At 46.1% G+C, this 17267-nt stretch overlaps 1 protein-coding gene across 1 annotated transcript in view; it reads right to left on the bottom strand.

Annotated features, from left to right (window-relative positions):
• Positions 1-17267, bottom strand: part of CAMTA1 (calmodulin binding transcription activator 1) — a 245453-nt gene that overhangs the window by 171853 nt on the left and 56333 nt on the right. Inside the window, exon 3 of the mRNA XM_031062368.1 lies at positions 13195-13262. Within this exon, the coding sequence (XP_030918228.1) occupies positions 13195-13262 (68 nt within the window). The remainder of the gene's footprint in view (positions 1-13194; positions 13263-17267) is intronic.

Genomic DNA, 17267 nt, shown 5'->3' with positions numbered 1-17267 from the left:
CAGCTTGACTCATGACTTGAGACACTGTAAAAATCCATAAATATTTGAAAATTGAATAATAATAAATAATTATAAATTTAAATGGAGAACCACTCCAGATCGTAAATGCCATTCAACAGCTGATGAACTTCTAACACTGCAAGTAGTGAAGCAGCACAGACTGGAGGAACTGGTGATGCTGGTGAGGGAGGGAGCAACTCCCAGCTGTGGTCCAGTAACACATCTGTCCCCCATCAGCACAGCCAGGCCCAGCAGAAGATGGGCAGAGCACTATGGACAGGGCTGGAGAGGGTACAGTGCTGCTCAACAGCCAGCTCGCTCTGTCCAGGCAAAAACATCATTTGCAATATTGCAATTCAATTAAAAATGCTGATTTGCCTTGGACTCCATCGATTGCTGGGACTCCATTGATTCCTGATTAATAGCAACTATGTACATAAATCTGGATTAACTTGGAAACCAGAGATGCTCTAACTGTCCCAGAAGCTGGGCTGATTGGGCTGCCCCTCCTAAGCCCACAGCCAGGACCATCAGCTCTTTGTAGAGCTGAAGCTTAGGACTGAGCCAGCTGTTGAGGTCAGCTTTAAAATGGGGCAACACAAGCAACCCCAGCCCTGTCCAGGCAAAGTGAGCACTCCCAGGGAAGGAGGGCAGAGCTCACTGTGCATCCTCCAAATGGGCTCTCAAGTGTTGGCACTGACCAAGCCTGAGCTCTCTTCAACAGGCACTGCTGGAATGCCCTGCAGCAGCCTGTTCCCAGCCCTTCCTCTCTTTCAAATGAACCTCACAAATATAATCTGTTTATTTATATCAATTTAGTCCCATCAATTAATGATGACAAGGCAATTAACTAGAATGCCAGACAGTAAAAAATAACCACATAATGCCTTCTTTAGAGGAAATCTATTATGTAATTCTAATCGGTCTTCATTAACACAAAGTATTCCAGTAAAAGGTAGTAATCTAGTTATAGTCTGTGAAATATGAAGATCCACAAAGCAATTTTTCAGAATTAAGGGTATTTTTTTAGTCAATGAGAAGAAAACCTGTCTGCATTTTTCCTGCAAAAAACTTTTTTGCAAAAAACTACACAACTCCATAACATAAGGTGCTGAGCAGGGTGTGAAGTATCACCAAAGAGGAACTAAATTCTATTCATCACCTCCCTTCCCCACAGTGTTTGGGGTCTGGATCAAGCTGAGAGCATGGCTGCACCCATTTCTTCCATCCCCCATCCAGCACTCACTGCACAGGTGCTGGCACCAGAGAAAGGAGTCTCAAACCATCAACTGTAGTGGTTTTCAAACAGCCTGACAAGCAGGTATTGTGCTGATTAGTGTTCAAATCAGTGTTCACTGATCTGTTCAGATGATACCCCACTCATCCTAGCCATGAGCTTCTCCTTCACACACTGGCTCCACAGCTGCCATGAGTGACAGGAGAATGGCACAGCATGACCTGACCTGGCTCACTCTTACCTGATGGACTGAGCAAGTCACTTGTGCACAGAACAAAGACAATATATTTGGTTCAGTATTTCATATGAAGCACTTCAGAATAACCAGTGTTTTAATGGTACTAACCTAATTTATCAATTGTATATATTAAAGATTCCATTTTTAGGGAAAATGAGATGAAAAACATGAGTCCACAAAACAGCTTCACATGGAAATACACATTTTCTAATTTTAAGCCTTATTCCCCTTCAAACTTATTAATAAACTAGTAGTTGATAAGCGAGAATTAACCCCAAATATAGAAAATCCTGCAAACAAAGAACACAGACAAATATAAAAGTAGTCAACCACTTCTCCAAAACATTCCCAAGCTGTTAAGTACTCTCGACTCAAAATTTCTAATGAAGCAGCTTAAAAATCCCAAATTCCTACAGGAATGTGTTTACAATACAAACTCAATTATTGTCTTATTCTGATGCTTATCTTTTCTCACACCCTCTCAGCTCATCCTACTTTGGAATTTAATTACATTCCAGTATTTTTAGTTCAGATGAAATTACACATTTTCAGATTAATTTAGCCTAAACCAACTCTTGTTAACAGCCAATCCTTTTTCTATCATGCCCTAATTTGTGACCCTCCAATTCAGCATGAACTGCTCTTTTAAACCTTGTGTCACCCCACCATAAAGCCACACTCGCTGTCCCCAAACCCAGCACAGCGCCCAGCATCGCTGGGTCAAAGTTTGCCCAATTTCCTTTGATCAAAACCCTCCTTTTCCTCTTACATCCTTTATTTTCTGAGCTGGGTTGACAGAGAACAGCCAAGGGGTGACTGTTCACTACACACTGGTGCAGGGAAGGCGTGACTTTTCGTGATTAGTTAAAATCCAAGGACGATGTTCTCACAAGGACATTTCAGCTCAGCTGCCACAGGAGAAGCACAAGATGGGAACACGGGCCTGAAGCAGGCCCAGCACTCAGCTTCCCCCAAACCAAATCCCAGGACATGAAGCATTCCCTGATGGACACTGATGCTTCCCACAGAAGGCCCTGCCAGCACCGTGCTGGGAATCCCGGCCTCTCCCAGGCTGCCTGGAATGCAAGCACGGCCTCCACAGCTTTCCTCTCACCTCCCTCCCACCAGTTGTGATCTTATGCAACTGTCAAATCCTTGGCATGTTTGAAACCTACTTGTTCAGGTGCCAAGTGGAGACTCATCTAGTCCCTGCAACGAGTCAGATGCTGCGATTGTGCTAATGCCATGCAAGACTTCCACCTTCCAGAACTTCACTGTCATATTTTCTGAAAAATCCCTTCGCCAGGATTTCTTCTCCTGGGAAGCTGAGAAGCCTCAGAAAAGAATGAAAACAGTAATTATCTGATTGCTTCTCCTGTGTTTGCTGCTTTGGAATGTGGTCTGGAGATCGTTTACCAACAGGTGCATGTTTGATTGGTTTCAGGTGAATTGTTTTTACTTAATGACCAATCACCATCAGCTGTGTCGGACTCTGAGGAGTCAGTCATTAGTTTTTATTATCATTCTTGTTAAGCCTTCTGTCTGTATTCTTTCTCTTTCTTTAGTATAGTTTTAGTATAGCATTCTTTAATATAATATAAGTATCATAAAATAATAAATCAGCCTTCTGAGAAGGCATGGAGTCCGATTCTCATCTCTCACCTCGTCCTGGGGACCCTCACAAACTCAACACTTCACCAAATTTTTAATATTGGCAAGAAACTTGGATTAAATGTTAGCTCCCTTATGAACTACATAACCTGAAGAAAAAAACCCAAACCCTACTCATTTGATCTTTTTCATACATTACCTAGAGTGCCCTCACGTCCTTCCTAAGGGCAGAACCCCTCTCTAACCACTGCCCACTGTGGCATATCAAAACTACAACAGTGGGACTGTGGTTTCCCACCTGCACATGCCTCTGGCTGTGACCAAATACTATCTCAGCCAATACCAGGGATTTTGGTAAAGGCAGGTGAGCAGACTAAAGGAAGCCATAATAAATATAACAGTCCCTCCAGATCTGGGATCTGTGCAGGATTAGAAGTGACTTTTTTATAAATTTAAGGAGTTGAGGAGATGAGAGCAAGGACTGAAGAGGAAAAGAAACCAGACAAGAGGAGCAGTTAGAAAAGCCTGGGAGTAAAACCAGTGGGAGAAGAGGAGGCAGAGCAAGCACACAAAGCTGCGATTATAAAATCCTCCAAATCTTTCATATCCTAAATTTAAAGCAGAGCACAAAATACTGCCCTGCTCTTGGCTAGCACTGTTCTCAAAGGCCACAGTTTATCAAAAAAAGTTAGCTGCACAATTTAGCACTGGTTGGGCCTTCTAAAGCTGTTCTGGATCACAAATGCCACTGAGCAGGGAGACAGCTCCCCACCACATCACCACCAGTGTGACCATCCCTGAGGCATCTGCCTGAATATTGCAAAGTGGAATTAAGAAGCTGGACAGGGGAAGAGCCATGTTCCACCTTGGCACTGGGAGCTGGGACTGGGCACTACTTGGTGAACCCAATGTCACCTTGCACGTGGAGTATTTTCTTGGCAACTGGTCCAACAGTGTCACTTAGTTTTTGACAAATCCTGTTACGCAGCAAAGATTTGTATCAGAGCTTTAATTTAATTACAGTAAATAAACACAGCAACTTGAATGGTTTCATGAGTTACAAGCCCAGCTGAGGGTCAGGACCTGTAATCCTCCTGCAGTGCTGCTCCATGTGATATCCCAGGTAACGCACTGTTACAGCAGCCACTGCTTCCCAAGATCCAGACAAAGCCTTCAAAACAACTTGGGGTTACTGCCACAGAGACACAGCCCCAGCCCTGCACCCTCACTTCAGCTCCTGACTGTACTGTTCTTCCAAGAGCAGCCCCATTGGTGCCCTGCAGTACTGGTGCCTCCAAAGCCCTTGCAATTGTGTGCAGGTCATGATTCCAGCCCATGCTGAGCTGCCATCCTGCTGTGAATGAGCTCTGTGAGGCTGCAGAGAGAGCTGATGGCACCCCAGAGAAACAGGTCAAACAGAGACTCTTGGACATGCTGCTAAAAGAGGTTTTGTCTCTCTTAAGGAAATGTGGAAAGGTTTCTGCAATTATCACTTTGCTTCCTTTGCTTGCAACTGTGTAAATCAACCCCTAACACCCTGTTTACTCACTGCAGCAGCATAAGAGCAGGGGGAAACACAGGAGCCCTTTAGCCAGAGAGAATTAAATAAAATAGTGGGAACATCCCACAAATACCAAAGTCAATTAATTCATTTGTTACGGGGCAAGAGTCCTGCATAATTTGTCCTCTGAGTAGTTTATTTTACCTAATTGCTTATCCAGCAAGAAGATCTCCCCTGCATGACCCATTTGCTGTGCAAGAGGCTCGACTGATGAGAAATAAATGGTCACCTTCCAGAGGGCACAGAGTGACAGCAGGGACACTCCATATGCTGCTCTGGTCCTCAGACCCACATCCAAGGAGAGGAATGCACCCATAACCTGACACTTCATAAGCTGGTGTCCAGGTTCTCCTGAGGAAACCAGGAGACCTCAGTTCCCCTTTCCAGGACTAGCAGGAGAAGGGAAGGCTGCAGATAAGGCACACCCCACTGAGGCTTTACTTCTACCCAGCTGCATCACTGCAACCCACAGCACTGTGTTCACCAGCACTCGCCTTTTACAACAGCACTTAAGGCAACACAACAATTCCAGTTGTGAGGGTGGAGCTCTTTGCCAGCCACATCACCCTCTCAGCTTCTCTACTAGAGTCAGACAGAGCAGAGGCAGAACCAAAAGATTTAATGACTCACTTGTACATCCCCTGTCTGTAAACATTGCTGGGGAACAGGTGGAGCAGAGCTGTCAGACTCACAGCCACCGTCAGCTGGCCAAAAGATGGAACCAGGACAGATGTTATTGGTCTCATCAAAATTTTGTAAATTGAACAGTGAAATGGAACAGCCTTATTTATCTTAATTTAGTTTATCCTTGACATTTACAAAATAAATACAGGAATAATACTACGGGCACAATTCACTCTCACTGATGGCAGCGGGAATCACACGTGCTCTGACAAAGGACAGGGAGTGACATGGTTACTGTCAGCTGGAAGCAGAGCAGACGGTGCCAGAGGATCCCCAAGGGATCCACCAGTACCTCTCAGCTCAACACCTCCCTGCAGCACCAAGTACATCCTCACTGGACAGAGACAGGCAATGCTGAAAGGAGAAAGGATTGCAAGATGATGCTTGGAGATTGGCTGGGCAGTGCGTTTCGAGCCACCACCAAAGAGGCAACAGGATTTCTGTCAGGAAAGCTTCCAGCTCTCACATTCCACTGGGAGGCTTCTGATGAGCCTTTTACTGATGCTTCATCTCTCTCAGAATCAATAGCAAACAATAATCCCACGGCTAAGCATAAATCATGCTGCACAACTTGGCAAATCATCACGTGGGATGCCTCTGGACGAGGCCACTTCTTTATTTCCAGAAACAGCACCATTAATGGTTTCTGCCTGCCAAGCAACAAGATTCCCACTTCACAGCACTGGAAATCTTCATCCTGCACTGAGCCCAGCCACTGCCTCCACTTACTGCAGAGCAAGTGTGGGCAAAGCTCATCTCAGCTGGTGGGTGCTGGTGCTGGGGATGAGCCAGGGAGGCAGAGGGGCTGCAGAGGGGCAGATGCTCACCTGCCCTGACAGCAGTCCTGGGGCCACAAATCCACTCCTCACACCAGTCCCAACACACACCCAGCTGCCCAGGGCTGCAAAGAGGCTCCTAAAACCTCTTTTACCACTTGTCATCCTGGTGATGCCACTTGAGGTGCAGCAGCCTCGGGCAGCAGCCTGCACTGTGTGTTTACAGCAAACAAAGCTGCTGCAGCACGAGTCAGAAACTCAACGCTCTCACAAAGAGCAGCTCTGGAAAACCCCGACAGCACCTTCCCTCATGTCACTTCACATCCTGTCAGTAACTTACAGGAAACAAAACGGCCCATCAGAGTTATCCAAGGGTGTGAGGCTTTAGGTACAGCTGTAATTAAAACACAGACACCGACGCTGCGAAACAGCGCCATAAAGCAGATCATTTTACAGCTGGCTGGGCTCCCTCTGATGTACTTGAGAACCATTTTTAAGTGACATAAAGTTTAACATACCAGTACATCTGCCTACCCACCAGATTCTACACGGAATTTAAAATTTAATTATATTAAAGTATTGTTACAGTGCGCATAGCAAGAACGGCAACCAAGTGTAACTTGAGGAGAATCTTTGCCAGATTGTTGTGAATCTGTGTTTTCAGGACTAGGAAGAAAAAGAAGAAAAATTCAAACCTGAACACCTGTATCAGTGCTCTCAGCTTCATTATTGCTCACCCACCAACTGCTCCACATTTGGGCTGAGCAGAGTCACACACTTGTCCAGTGTTTCACTACAATGTCACTGCACACCTGCAGCACCTGTGCCTGCCAAGCAATTACCCCTCACACCACAGCAAAAGCAAAGCCTGCTCACTGCTTACACACACTTATTCAGCACCAAAAGGAAAACCTCAGTCTGCAGGCAGCTCCTCATCTTCCAACAACCACACCACAAACCAATCTGTCCTCTCCAGGCTGAGCAGCAGATCCTCTGGGATGCTTCCAGCTGCTCTGCACACACAGGCACAAACATCCTCCCCCCAGTTCCATGTTACCAGCACATGCTGGCTAACATTCCAGTGGGCAGCTTAAATAACACTGTGCTTGTCATATAACACACTGTCCCCATGATGAAATCAAAGCATCAACCCCCTGGCACGGGGCACCCTCTGCCCTTGGCTCAGGGGACCCAATCCCTGCCAGCCCAAGATGGTCATGGTGCCTTGCTTCAGCCCTGCACTCCAACCTCAGGGCCAGGTTTCCTGGATGGAAAAATCCTTGTCAATAAATAAAAAGCCCAAATAAATACTTTATTTTTCATCAGTTGCTCTTTGCACCCATTAAGATGCAACAAGCAGTTGCTGGATGGTGTTTTTGACGCAGAGAATGTATTGGAAGAAACAAGAGAATATCATTAAGGGTCAATTAGGAGCAACTTAAAGGTCATTTTTGCATATCTTACCTCCTGGACAAAAGAAGGTTCTTCAGTGCCATATGAGAATATAAATTAAGTTGCAAAAGTCTTTAAAATGCGACAAAGACTCATTTTGTTGCCATTTAGAATGGCCTGAAGAACAAACAGCAGGTCTTCTGCCACTCTGCAGCCTGCACTATGACCCAGGAAAGGGCAGGTCCAAGGTGGTTCCACAGCAGCCATAAAGCCCTGTCCTTCATGGCCCCCTTCAATAGGAAGCACAGAATGCTGGACAATATGGAATTGTCTGCCAGGTCTGGGTGTGACCATCAGAAGTCCAGCCCAACAGCTCTTCCAGCACACTCTTTGTTCTACCCAGGACAAGGGCAGCTCCTCACTGATCTGCCTCTCAGCCTGGGAACCCCCATCAGGCTCAGTACAGGGGGCTCACACACACCGAGCAGCCCCCTCAACCCTAAGATCCTCCCACATGGGATCAAGAACAGTCAGAGCCTGCCAAATACTCAATGTCAGCACTGTCCAAAGCCACATTGTCTTCCTTGGCCATACCCATTGACAGAAAAACCTACCAAGCCTTGCTGCAGGCAGATGGGTTTCCTGAATGATTTCACTGCTTTGTTATCAGATAATTGCTTTTTGTGACTATTCCATGTTTTCCAGAGTTCTCTCCTCCTCCAAGGGGCAATATTGCAGGACTCTTATGAGTCCACATAAAAAGGGGAAGGAGCCTTTGCACCCCAGCCCTATTTGCCTGCAAAGCCAGGCAGTGGGGGCAGGTGTTTGTGTGCATGGACCAGCTGTGGAGCCACCATCTCTGACACATATCCTTCTAATATGTGGGAAAGCCCAAGGCTGATGACCGTGCACAGGGGCTGCAGAGGGCTGGGAGAGCCAACCTTCAGCCTCTGTGCCAGGTGAATGAATCCACAACAGAAACACAGACCTCTAGCCTTGATTGTCCAAGTTGGCCAGTGACATCTTCTGCTGTGATACAGCTCTTCTGAGCTGCCAGCTCAAAACAGAGGGAAACCAGCTCTCCCAGAGGACCAGCACACACCTGGCTGGATTTGCCATGGAAAGAATTTGGAAGGAATACTTGAAGAAAGTATTGCCTGAGTCAGGCCAGGCATCTGGATGGCTCCCAGCAACTCTGCCCTTAGGTCACTTTACAATCAACACAGTGAGCTGTTAAAAGAATTCATTATTGGTGTCTCAACACCCCCGGACCACAGCAGCTAAAAATCCATACGAACGAAGGGTTCTTAAAACCATCTGTGCACTGTTTATTCTCTGCAGGGACAATAAAGAGAAGGAAATACTGAAAGCAGCGAGAAGAAAGTGTTGAGAGTCATGAAATCTATAAAGTGTAAAGAGAGATGTGCCACATTTAGCAGGGATTATGTCAAGCAGCATCCTGAGCCAGGAGTGCTGACAGCACACACAGGCTGCCTTCCACAGAGGAAAATAGGTCGTGTGTGACCCCAAACATGCCAGCAGAGCTCCCAGCAGCACGAGCAGAAAACCCAAATTTCAGCACTGCCCACAGGCAAGGTTAATGGTCCTGGATCCTATGGAGAGTACGAGCCATATGAGAGAGCAGGACCTTTAAAACGTGCCTTGAAAGTCTAAACAAGGTCTCGAGAGGACTTTATTTTGCAACAAGCACAAGGGGAGAGGACAGAACTTTTGCCACCAATCACAGCTCTGGGCGGTTGTTTTTCCACAACCTCCAGCTCCCATGAGCTTCTCCTCCATGGGGAGCCCCTGTCTCATTTCCCAGCAGCCAGAACATCCTGGCAGCAGCATCCACCCATGCAGTGGGACAGCTCTCACATAGAGCACACTGGAAAGAAGGCTCGCAAGGTAATGGCCTAACGCAGTGAATTAATTCCAAAGCACAATTGTTTTCAATTTTCATTTAAACCCAACCTTACCTAATCTCACTTTAACGACATAGGAAATGGAAATTCCCTTAATAATGTAAGTTATGAATATTTATTACCCTATTTTTTACCTGAAAATGGAGTAATTCAATTAATTTTACTATTAATTATTTAATACAGAATTAATATACTGCAAGATCCTAACTTTTCTTTACGATGCTGCTGATATCCCAGATAGGGGATGTTCCTTATGCTGGACTGATGGGCAGGTAAGGCACAGGGTGTGCTTCCTGGGCAGGAATGGACACCTGGACAGGAGGTGGGGAGACTCCAGGGACTGCACCCACCCTGCTCTCACCATGGAGTAGGGCTGGTCTCTCCAGCAATGCCCGTGTCCTTTAAGGGACAGAAACACATCTGAACTGCATTCCCAGATGGAAAACTGACCTTGCAGCTTCTGAGCACAGCCAAGGCTTTTCCATTGCCTGGGGCACTATTTCACGTCACTTGTGAAATAGTGACGTCACCTCGGATCGCTCAAGAATATTTTTAAAATACTGTACAAATGCTAATGACAAAAGGCACCTGGAAACAGAGAAGCAAAGTATCTCCCTCTGGCAGAATGCTCCTGGACTCAGAAAATTGACTTTGTCATTGAAATTCCAAAGTAAATAACAATTAAGTTCTACTTGATATATAAATGTCAAGTAATTTTTTTTTTGTCATCGTGATTTGCATTTAAACTTGGAAATGTCAGCCACTTGGCCCTGCTGCATTAGCAGAACGCTTCCCCCGCCCCGCTGCCGGAACACCCGCTGCGGATTACCCGGCACATCATCAAGTAACCAAACACCATTCCAAGGCAGCCTCAAGGTCAAAGCTTGTGAGGCGTACTTGCTAATTTATGTTGATCAACTGGAGCGCTCAAAAGACTGTTGTAATAATGCTCCAGTATGTTTATATCAGTGAATTCAGTCAATTGGAGTCGTTCAACAAGAAGTTTTCAACAAGAAAAGAAAGTCGTTCAAAAGAAGTCGTTCAACAAAACATTCAAAACTGCAACATGGGATACCCTGTTTGGGAAAGAGAGTATCCCATGTTAACAAAACAAAACATTCAGATCTGCAAGCCTGGCTCCAAACCAGCTCATCCCTCATTGCCACGCTCTGCCTTAGCTCAGTGACCTGTGAGGCACCACAGCCCAGCCTGGCCTGACCCTCTGCAGCAGTTCACTGAGCTGGACAGCACCAAAACCTCATCACCAATACCAACCCTCTGCTCACACATCAAGGAACCAAACACCATTCCAAGGCAGCCTCAAGGTCAAAGCTTGTGAGGTGTACTTGCTAATTTATGTTGATCAACTGGAGCGCTCAAAAGACTGTTGTAATAATGCTCCAGTACATTTATATCCGTGTATTCAGGCAACTGGAGTCGTTCAACGAGAAGTTTCAGAAAAAAGTCATTTTAGGGACCTTTTGCAAAGGTTTGTCATAGCTCCTTCAATGGCAAGAGGGCCTCCCCTCCATGTCCATGACTAAAGCAATATCCATCCATGCTGTAAACATGGGAAACTCTGTTTGGGAAAGAGATGAAAACATTCAGAACTGCAAGCCTGGCTCCAAACCAGCTCCAAACCAGCTCGTCCCTCATTGCCACACTCTGCCTTAGCTCAGTGACTTGTGAGGCACCACAGCCCAGCCTGGCCTGACCCTCTGCAGCAGTTCCCCAACTGAGCTGGACAGCACCAAAACCCCATCACCAATACCAACCCTCTGTCCACAGCTGCAGCAGCAGCAGCTCCCACAGGCAGCGTCCAGCCATGCCCGGAGCCCCCATGGCATCCATCCAGCAGTGACTCCTCACAGCACACTATACATCATCGTATTAGGAAACTCTGTGTGTGTCAGTGATGCAATTAATTTTTATTAATTTTGTGAGATGAAATTAGTAGCACCCACAGCAGCAAACAAAGAACGGGGAGTGTTCCAGTTCAGTGCCAAATCGATGTCATTAATTCTATAATACCGGGAGCCCTGATTGTAGCAACTCAGCATTTAAGTCTTCCAATTAATTTTTATATTAAAAAAAAATAGAAAACAAACTGAACAATTTCAGAAGGACCTTGAACTCCTGTCACAACTTTCCTTCTCCTGGGACATTCTTGCTTCCAAGTGTAAACACACAAGAGGAAGGCAAGGAAATGCGTTTGCTGTTCTCTGTGGAAAGAGTTGCAGACACAAGGAAATGTTCATCAGAAAATTATTTTCATGCATTGCCTTTAGCAAACCAAGCTCTTAAAATCAGAAGATGCTGCTACAAAAACATTTATAATCTCCTATCTTTAATGATACCATGTAGAGCCAGACTAATTAATGTGTTTTCTGACCCCTTAAAAGGTTTCTCTGGCAAAGGCTCAGCCAGAAACTGTTTTAAATTAATTCTGAAACTGGGATTACCAACCCAGAAAAAACTATTGCTAATATTAACTGAATTACCTGCTGTTCTGAAGCCAAGGAGAACCTCACAGCTGCTACCAGCAGGAAAGATCCATTCAGGGCCCTTCCACCACCATGGCAGCTCCAAGTCTTGGAGAACCACTGAGAAAGCAATTGGGTTTCCCACATCTCCTTCCCAGGTGCTACACGTTTTAATACAACAAGCAAATGCATTACTTACCAATGTCACAAAAATACACAGTCTTGGGGGGAGAAAGCCCACAAAAGTAAAACAACACAGGCTCTTTTGTTCCCATATTTCATGGAAAGCAGGTCCTATGTGCGCCCCACCTGCAGCTGCACTGCAGAGGTGCAGAGAAGCCTCCGCATCCATCCTCTCTTCAGCTGGGTGCTGTGGAACACCTGGAATCAATCTGTGCTATTTGTTAGGGTGGCACTGCTCCCTGTGCCCCACTGGGACTTCTGTCCCTGCTCATGGCAGCAGGAGGTGATGCCAAACCTGGAGCACGCTGCTCCGGGCGCCTGCGGCACCGGCCCCTGCAACGGATGATGCTGGGATGCAGGATGCTAGAATAGGCTTTTCTCTCACCTGTCCCAGCAGGCTCCTTCCAATGGCCCAGCCCTCTGCAATAGGAAAGGGATGATTGGGAAAAAGAAAAACAGCAAAAGCCCAGCAAGACCAGAAAGCAAGAGTCGTTCCCTGCGTTAGTGAGACGTATGGAGCCAGAACATAGCTGAAACAGCAGGAAAACATCCACAGCCAGAACTCCATGTCTGGGTTCCCAGGGGAGCAAGAAGTTAAACATTTATGGCAGCACGAAGAAGACATGACATTTACTGAATAATAAACTGCAAACATGTCTGTTAATGCAGCTTTTTGGGACCTCCTCACCATCAAACACTTAACCCCAGCAAGGGAAACACCAGAACGCAAACAAACCCCGTACCTGTCTGTGAACAGGCAGCACATGGTGGGGCTGGTGATTTTTTATTTATTTAGAGGCAAGGGAGCTCTGTCAAGATAAACAGCCCGCGACCTTGCTCAGAGACTTCAGATCTGCTCATCTGAAGGGATACAATTAAATCCTGAGCAATCGGGTTAAAACTTTAACCTGCCAAGACTGTAGCTGTTCCATTTTTAATCAATCTGATTTCATTCAATAAAATGCTCATTAAGGCAATTAATGAGAGTTTGGTGTCACAAGCCATCAGGCATGACTGGGAGTTTCCACTTGGTGGTCAAGGCATTGATCAGTGAGTCAAGTCATCAGCGCGAGAGAGTCAATGTGCTGAGCAGGAGAACATTACCTGGTTTTGGGGGAGGTTGTTAGCCACTCCTCATGCTTTTCAAACGTTATTAAATAAGCTGCAATTTCCTGAAAGAGAAATGCAGAAAGAAAACAGAGTTACTTGCATGGCTGTGCTGGGAACTGGAAAGTTTTATAACAGAGACATGGAGCCGCGTACCCCGGGGCCAGGCTGCAGCTGGAATCGGGGTTTGACTGACAGAGCGCGCTCAGTAAATGTTCACATCCACGCCACCAAGGCCAGGCTTAAACAGGACAATGAAGAGATGCAAATGAGGAAAGGCATTAACATTTTTCCAGCACAGAGAATTTGCTGGTAACTGTGGTGACCACGGCATCGCCGAGAGCCCGGTATGACGTCAGGAAGCAAAGGGGAGGGTAGCGACAATACGGACACAGGGAGCTAAATAAAATATTTATAAATAGAACAGCATCACTGCAGAGAGAATTACTGAATTATTAATCGTTGCCATAAAAAGCCAGCGGGTGACATCAACATAAGTCATTGCTCCCACTTGCAGGAATGATACGGGCGATTACTTCCAGATCAGAACCGATTTGTTTGCAGGAAATTATCGGCGCCAGCGACATAATTCACGACAGTGCCTGTAAACAGGCCTGAGGAACGGGACAGACATTGATCCATTTCCTGGGTACAAACCTAGGGTGGTCACAAGGTGACAACTGCCACCACACCAGCAGTGTCCTGATATCTAGAGATGGCCACAGACTCCTGAAACTGTGCTGAAAATAAGCCCCCTACTATATAACCAGAAAAATGTAGGGTTTTGATGGTTATCTTCCAAAAATTATCACCCAGCCCTCTCAGAGGGGCCTGCATAGCAAAAGCTGAACAAGTGAGGTCAGCAAAACTGCCTTCATTGTAGAAATGCCTCAAATCAGACCCCCAAACCACATGCAGTATCATCTCCAGAGCCACTGCAGCAGGAGTGTCCCCAGGCTGTAACTCCCAACAGCACAACACACGCCAGTGACAGGGCTTTCCACCACGAGAGGTGTTTTTTATTATTTTTTTTTTTAGCTAGCTCTATATAAGGGCTGTCGCTTACAGTACCAAGGCTAAAAACCCCCACAATGCTCTCCAACCAGCTGGCCCAAGCATCTGCTAGAGCCACAAAATGCAATTATATTACTCCCAAACGAGACGTAAAAATATCTTGTTTCCAATACTCTTGGTTTTAAGACTCATACTTAATGTCCTCTGGGCATTGCGGCGGTGCCAGATCTCCGTGTTATGTACTTTATTAGAGCTGTGTGAATGTCATATTAATGACTCCTGACCAACATGTTTACACTGCAAATAAATTCTCCTGGAATCCACCAATGCACCCCTTGTTTCCCAAGCCAGTCTCCGCAGGTTTAAGGGATCCCCATACATGCAGATGACAGAGCAGCAACACAAAGCTCCAAAAACTCTTCTTTTTAATTTCTGGCTAGTGGCTAATGGCTGAATAAAATTCAGCATCAAGGAAAGTCTGTGCAGACCTTCAACACCAGCACTGACGACCTTCCCAAGGCCCACAGTTTCATAGCAGCTGCACCTGAATCAGATGCAAGTGCTGAAATCTGGACACTACATGGCCAAAAAGTCTGAGCCCAGATTTCCAATAGGCTAAAACTACCAAAGAACTCCATAACTAAAATTATTCTGAAAACATGGAAAAAGATCTCTGGGGTTTTTTAAGCCAGTGCAGTAATTCCACCAAAAGTGCAGCAATCAGCAGAGCTCTATTCCCAACCCATCCCATGTTATATCCTCAGCTCACTATGCCACAAACCAGTGTCACCTCTTGCTGTACAATGAGATGAGCTCTGGAGAGACTGAAGAACACCTGGGAGTTCCCTGCACATCCTCTTCAGCTCAGGCAAGCAAACATTTACAGAAACAAACTCCTTCAATGCCATGATGGTTTAGGGGATTCAGGTTAGTCTGAGATTTTGCCTATTCCTACTAAAATTCAACTGCTGTAAGAAGAATTAAGCTATTTTTAAGTTTTGTGGCTGAACAAATACATTGTTATGGCATAGAAACCCAAAGTATTTCAGGTGAAGAACTCAGCCTTACCCACAGCTCATTCACTCTGCTCCTTCCTGCCAGACCGTGCCAGGCACATGTGAAAACCCTAATCCCAAATCATCACCAACTGGAGGAGCTGCAGCAACAAGAGGCTCCCATGAGAGGCAAAACATGGGTCTCCACTCTGCTGGCCTGGCCCACTCATGTTTGGGCAGAGGAAAGGCCAAGCTGCCACAGATATACACTGGGGAAGGAGGATGTGCTTCTCTGCTGCAAAACCCCCTTAAAAACCCCATATATTCTGCTTTCTGTAGCTACAACTTTGTGTCAGCTCTGCAGAGGAAAGTGCTCAGCCCAGCACAGGTGGTTGATCAGAGGTTTGCATGAGATGCCTCTGCCCAGTGCCTCCCTGACAGGCAGGGCACAGGCAGGGCTGGGGTTTAGCAGCTGCATGGGCCAAGTACCATGCTGCCACACCAACACCCTTTTTCCCTTTGAAAAAAGAGGGAAGAAATAGATTTATCACCAGAAGACACAAAGTCATTAAATAATTAAAAACAAAACTATGGGCACAATAAAAGCCCTCTGATAAAACCCTGCATTTTAATGCGTGTTAATTCCCCTAATGATTCTTTCTGTGTCTCACAGGGTCAAATCAATGTCCTCACAAAAAAATCCAATTATATCCCATTCATCGTATCTTTGGAGCAAGGCTATTGTTTGCTTTTGTCTCCTATCAAACCCTTTTCCCATTGCCTCTTGCCCGAGACTACAAACAAAAGACAGCATGGCACCAGCAAGGTCAGACGAGACAGAGCTGGCTCTGAAACCCCAGCTGGTCCTGGCTCCCCTGGGATTGCACAGCAAGTGACACAAACCAAGGGACTCCTGCACGTGACACAAACTCAGTCTCGTCACCAGCGAGTCCCCCTGCAGCACCAGCCAGGCCAGGTGGCACCAGGTGGACCCCAAGGCCACCCAGGTTTATCTCCATGGGCGAGGGCACCACACACCACACACCAGCCCCTGTGCCAGGATGTCCCACCCAGAGCCACATCCCCTCTATCACAGCTTTGAAATTACTGTCAGCATAAACTGAGTGAGCACTGCTGGGAAAGGGTGAATCACTGAAAGCTCTGTGGATCCAGCTCCTCTTCCAAGCGTGTCGGTGTAGCCCCACATTTCTCTTCACAGAGAAAAGCAAGGCACAATTCTTCCCAAGAATATTTCTGGGATTCACATTCTCTGAACCTCAGAGAAAGAAAACAAATCTTATCATTTGCTGTGCCTGTGTTTGTGCCAAAGTAGAATGCAATACAGAGATTGTTCACCCAAAGTCACAGTGTTTTGTTTACTTGGTCTATCAGGGCCAAGCATGTGTGTGTGTGTGTTGGGACTGTCACTGACAGTCACGAAATTCAGAGCAGTGTGTGCAGTTGTGTACAGAGTTCAGTGCTTAGCAAGTTCAGTTTTAGATGTATACAATAATGTAGTATAATAAAGTAATTAATTAACCTTCTAATATCAATGAAGTCCTCCTCATCATTCCTCCTTCGCTGGAGCCCTCCCAGCATTGCAATATGTCAGCCAATGCCAGGGCAATGCTCAGCACGTGGGTGTCCCTCTCTGAGTGCCTGCAGGACTGAGCCCACCACTCACACTGCTGAAAACAGCCTTGATTGACCATCTCAGGGAATCACCATAAAGCAATGAGATTATTTAACATTCAAATCACTTGAGTTGTGTTTTATCCCAAACTTGGTCAGATAATTCTGTGTTTAGTTTAGACTTGGTTGCTCAGGCTGATAGCATTTTATCTAGGTGCCCATTTATTTTTATTTTGCACTTGCCAGTTTGTTTAGATTATTGTGTGAATATATAGTGTGAATGCACCAGGGAGCCACCAGCTGGGAAGCCCAGGGAGCTGTGTGAGACAGGAGACAAGCAGCTCCACCATTCCAGACAGCTGCCACCAAGGATGCTCCCACTGCTCCCTCAGCCTCATGCCAGTGTGGCACCACCCAGCCTGGCATTCC

Source organism: Geospiza fortis, unplaced genomic scaffold, assembly GCF_000277835.1.
Source record: "Geospiza fortis unplaced genomic scaffold, GeoFor_1.0 scaffold132, whole genome shotgun sequence".
Taxonomy (NCBI): domain Eukaryota; kingdom Metazoa; phylum Chordata; class Aves; order Passeriformes; family Thraupidae; genus Geospiza; species Geospiza fortis.
Note: the sequence above shows the minus strand (reverse complement) of the source record. Positions and strands in the feature narration are given on the sequence as shown.